This window comes from Mastomys coucha, unplaced genomic scaffold, assembly GCF_008632895.1.
Source record: "Mastomys coucha isolate ucsf_1 unplaced genomic scaffold, UCSF_Mcou_1 pScaffold1, whole genome shotgun sequence".
Taxonomy (NCBI): domain Eukaryota; kingdom Metazoa; phylum Chordata; class Mammalia; order Rodentia; family Muridae; genus Mastomys; species Mastomys coucha.
Window position 1 is genome coordinate 78,035,655 of NW_022196891.1, and position 4,797 is coordinate 78,040,451.

The 4,797-nt window shown below is 43.4% G+C and overlaps 1 protein-coding gene across 1 annotated transcript in view; it reads left to right on the forward strand.

Moving 5' to 3' along the window:
- Nucleotides 1-2,704, forward strand: part of LOC116096990 (sphingolipid delta(4)-desaturase DES1-like) — a 7,845-nt gene extending 5,141 nt beyond the window's left edge. Inside the window, exons 2-3 of the mRNA XM_031379397.1 lie at nucleotides 6-560; nucleotides 2,555-2,704. Coding sequence (XP_031235257.1) covers nucleotides 6-560; nucleotides 2,555-2,704 — 705 coding nt within the window. The remainder of the gene's footprint in view (nucleotides 1-5; nucleotides 561-2,554) is intronic.
- Nucleotides 2,705-4,797: the final 2,093 nt, after the last annotated feature.

A 4,797-nucleotide genomic window follows, 5' to 3' on the forward strand; every position in this document is an offset into this window, starting at 1 on the left:
ATGAGATTTCCCACAATTTCCCCTTTGGCCACCACAAGGCCCTGTGGAACCGCTGGTTTGGAATATTTACTAATCTCCCTTTTGGTATTCCATTTTCAATTTCCTATAAAATGTATCACATAGATCACCATCGGTACCTCGGGGCTGTTGGCATTGATGTGGATGCGCCTTCTGACTTTGAGGGCTGGTTCTTCTGCACCACTTACAGGAAGCTTTTATGGCTTGTTTTCCAGCCTTTTTTTCTTTTACTTCGACCTTATTTCATCAACCCCAAACCAGTCACTAATTTGGAAACTATCAATATTGTGGCCCAGATCACTTTTAACATTATAGTTTACTATGTTTTTGGAATTAAATCTTTAGTCTACATGATGGCAGCCTCCCTACTTGGCTTGGGTTTGAACCCAATTTCTGGGCATTTTATAGCTGACCACTACATGTTCTTAAAGGGGCAAGACACAAACTCATATTATGGGCCTCTCAACTTTTTCATGTTTAATGGAGGCTATCACAATGAACACCATGACTTCCCCAATATTCCTGGAAGCCGTCTTCCACAGGTAAGAGAAGTTCTGATTGATTGTTTTAATTTCTGATGATCTAAGTAAGTCTCCACTTGCTCATTTAAAAAAAAAAAAACTGGTATGTTTTATCAAACAAAAACTTACTTCAAAATAAAAAGGAAAGCGTAGTGTAGCTCCACTGTCTGACAGCCAAATTTTACTAACCTTCACTCTCTTGGATCCTTACGCTTGGTGGTTACAATCAGAAGTGTTAGGAGGTGTACAAACTTATTACTTGATAAAATACTCAATTAAAAATCAAATTCCTGGGGGCTGGAGAGATGGCTCAGCAGTTAAGAGCACTGACTGTTCTTCCAGAGGTCCTGAGTTCAATTCCCAGCAACCACATGGTGGCTCACAACCATCTGTAATGGGATCTGATGCCCTCTTCTGGTGTGTCTGAGGAGAGCAACAGTATATTCACATACATAAAAAGTAAAATCTTAAGAAAATATATATACTAAAAAAAATCAACTTCCTTTGTAAAGTGGACACCAGCTACATTTTGAGCTGATGGGCTCTTTTAATATTTATGTGTTTTTTACTTCATTCTTTGAGAATTTCATACATGTATGCAGCATATTTTGATAATACCAATCCCCTAATTTTACCAGACCCAGACCCTGCCAAATTCTCTCTTCCAGTTCGTGCCTTCTTTTCATAGACCATTGGGTCTAATCGATTCTCTCCTTCTTTTCTTGGGCACAGGGTCATTAACAGAGCATGGGAAACTAACAGGGATCGCTTCCCTGAAGAAAACTGACCCTCCCTACTCCAGAGGCCTTTAAGAGCCAAGGCTCCGCAGCTGGGTGCGGGGCTTCATGAGCCTCTCATGTATCTATGCTTGATTTTTCATTGAATCAATCAAGAAGACATTACTTTGCAGCAATCCTCCCTTGCCCCCAGGCTCCCTATAGTCTTCCCACCCTTCATGAAATACAGAGGTGATCTGCAACAATGATCTACAGAGTGGATGGACAGGGACCAATCCTGTACTCCCCGAGCAGAGAGTCCCTCTCTTCAAACTAAAGCTTTGTGTAACGTAGCTGCAGCGGGACAGTACTGTGGTTTATACAATAATGCCTGGTCTCAAAAAAAAAAAAAAAACCCTGTCTCAAAAAAACAAACAAACAAAAAAAAGATTTATTTATTTATTATATGTAAATACACTGTAGCTGTCTTCAGACACCCCAAAAAAATGCATCAGATCTTATTATGGATGGTTGTGAGCCAGCCACCATGTGGTTGTTGGGATTTGAACTCAGGACCTTCAGAAGAGCAGATGGCTCTTAACCGCTGAGCCATCTCTCCAGCCCCACAAAATACTTTTTGTTTTGTTTTGTTTTGTTTTTGAGACAGGGTTTCTCTGAATAGCCCTGGCTGTCCTGGAAGTCACTCTGTAGACCAGGCTGGCCTCGAACTCAGAAATCCGCCTGCCTCTGCCTCCCAAGTGCTGGGATTAAAGGCATTGCCACCACTGCCTGGCCCACAAAATACTTTTCAAGTATATATTTTTCCAGCTGTTCACAACATTGTAAAGACAGTAGATACTCAGGGATTTATAATGTCAGCATTTGAATTGCCCTGGACATGAGACTAATACATTCTCTAGGATAACTCCATGTATTAAGAACTGTATTAACTTTTTATTTTATGTCCTTAAAATACCAACTTTTATTTTCTCCTGGTTGATAATATACACTCAATCCTCAAGAACATCTTAAGCACTTTTTCAGGGTCTGAACTTTGAACTGGCTCTGTCATTTTACAATTATAGAACTCCAATGGCTTTCTGTCCGCTGATGGCGAGGCTCTAAATTCAATGTGGGTTATGATAGAGGTGTTTATGTGTGTGATCTGTAGATGGTCCTTATTCACAAACAGAGGTATTGTCTTTTGGCTGGATTTTGTCCTTCTGTCTGTGTCAGGCACTCACCTGTCATCCTGAGGCCTCGACCACACAGTTCACCTCTCTGTGTCTTCATTTCCAGGTGAGGAAAATCGCAGCTGAGTACTACGATGAGCTACCACATCACACCTCCTGGGGGAAGGTGCTGTATGACTTCATGATGGATAACACAATGAGCCCCTACTCGAGGATAAAGAGGCCCCGGAAAGGGAACGAGGTTCTAAGTCAATGACCATCACTGCCAGAGGCAGAGCAAACCCTCCCCTGAGCTTTCTAATAGCCGACACCCCATTCTGTTTCTCTCGCTGGTGATTTAACTTAGAGCGCCATACATGCTCAGTAAGACCTCTGCCAATGAGCTGTCTTCCCAGCCCGAATTTTTGTCTGGTTAAACGTGGGATCAGTGACGGTCAGAAGCTGTCTTGCTACAATTTAAACTCAGATCTCGATGATATCAAGAATTCAGTCTGGTTTTCAGTCAACCTGACCGTTACGGTGCTCAGCTCTGCCTGCCGGGCACTTGATTATTGATGGTGAATTATCATTTCTTGTGGTGTCTTCATGTATGTCTAGAACTCTGTAAGCACACCATGAAATGGCTACTTTACTGCATGATTTATAACAGTAAGTTTTATTTTAATAAAAATGCTAACACACTGTGCTGTCAATCAAAATGCACTTACTGGATGGTTCTTTGGGGTTTGTCTGTCTGGCACTCAACTGTCTTTTCTCTGTGTTTTATCGTTACATGAGTTCTTGAGGAAACTTAACTTTACACTTTTCTTCCCATAAAAAAGACAAGAAAGACTCACAGGCTATAGTGGCATGCACCTGTAGTCTTCCGTATGGTCTGGGGGAAGCTGGGAAGGAGAGACACTTGGCACCTTCTACTGCACTCAGCTTTATGTAGTTTCTGGAGCTTTGAACCTCAAGTGTTTCATCCTCTGAACTATCTCTCCCCCGGTCTATCATCTCTGTTTTCAAAAGCTGAGGGAGCACCACCTGCACACCTCAGGAAAATGACCATCCTGCTTCCATTGGACGGCATCTCTTCCGAATGCGCACACTGGAGAGTGGATAGTCTGGTCCTCATTAATAGGAAAAGAAAGTTTCTTTCCAGTTGGTCAGCTTCCTCCTAACATGGCGGGGAACTGGAAGCAGTTCTGAGCCACCCTCATTCTAAGTTTAAGGACTGTCCACCGTCTATGATGATAACTCTTTGGTTATTCACAAAGAGCCTCTCCTTGCCCATTTAGAAAAGAAAGGATTGGGAACTGACTTCTTTGGTTGGAAAGGAGTGTCTAGAAGTGGAGACAGAATTTCAGTAACTGGAAGATAATGACCCATGGAGATGGATGCCTCCTTCACTCTCCTGTCATCGCCTCACATTCCAGGGGATACAGGAAAACATTTCTGCCTCCAGCTTGGGTTCACAGAAGTAAGGAAAGCTGAGAAGGAAAGAGAGGTCAGGTATGCCACATATACACATGTCGCACATATTTGTGATGGGCAGCTTTGCAGTATCTGGCCCATCGCCTGCCTATTACATATCGTGTCCTCACCTCCCTGGTCATTGTTCTGTGCCAGCCCCAGCACACTCCTTTCTTCCATGCTCAAGACTGCCACAGTCAGAGCCTCCCCCACTCCCTGTACTGATTCTAATACAGCCAACTCCTTCCGTACCCTCAGCTCTCAGCTCAGAGACCTTCAGCATTAAAAGCCTTTCCTATGCATGGTTTCTAAGCAGGAGGAGGCATGGAGGCATGAATAAGTAACTCAGTGGGCATGGGAAGCTCATCACTATCCTGACTCCTGAGACAATTCAAGGACAGTCTCACCAGTGGTAATCTTTCAGCCCTTTGCGGAATTATACATCCGCTGTAATCTTCTCCTTTCACTTCACATTACATACACTTCTAAACCTCTCCAAGCAGTGAGGAAATAGAGCTGCATGTTGGTCAGCTTCAGCTCCTCTTCATGGAAGGCTGATCTTGAGCACTTGGATCCCTGTGATGTAAAGGGAGCACAGAAAGTCATTAGGCAAAGAGACCCATGCCAAAGGGCTTTCCACTAAGAATCACCATCCTGAGTGGATAGACAGGAGAAGAAGGGCCTGACCAGAGACTGTGCTGCCCCACTGATGTCATACTACCTCTCTCACATTATTCTCTTTCCCAAGTCTTTGGGGACTAATTAGGGTTTCACTGGTTCAGTGTGAAAGGGGACCAGAATATGCCTGGAAAAGAGATCTAGAAAGTGACACCAATAGTCCAAAGAACTTGCCTACAACTACAGAGTAGACTTAAGATCCCCCCCACACACAAA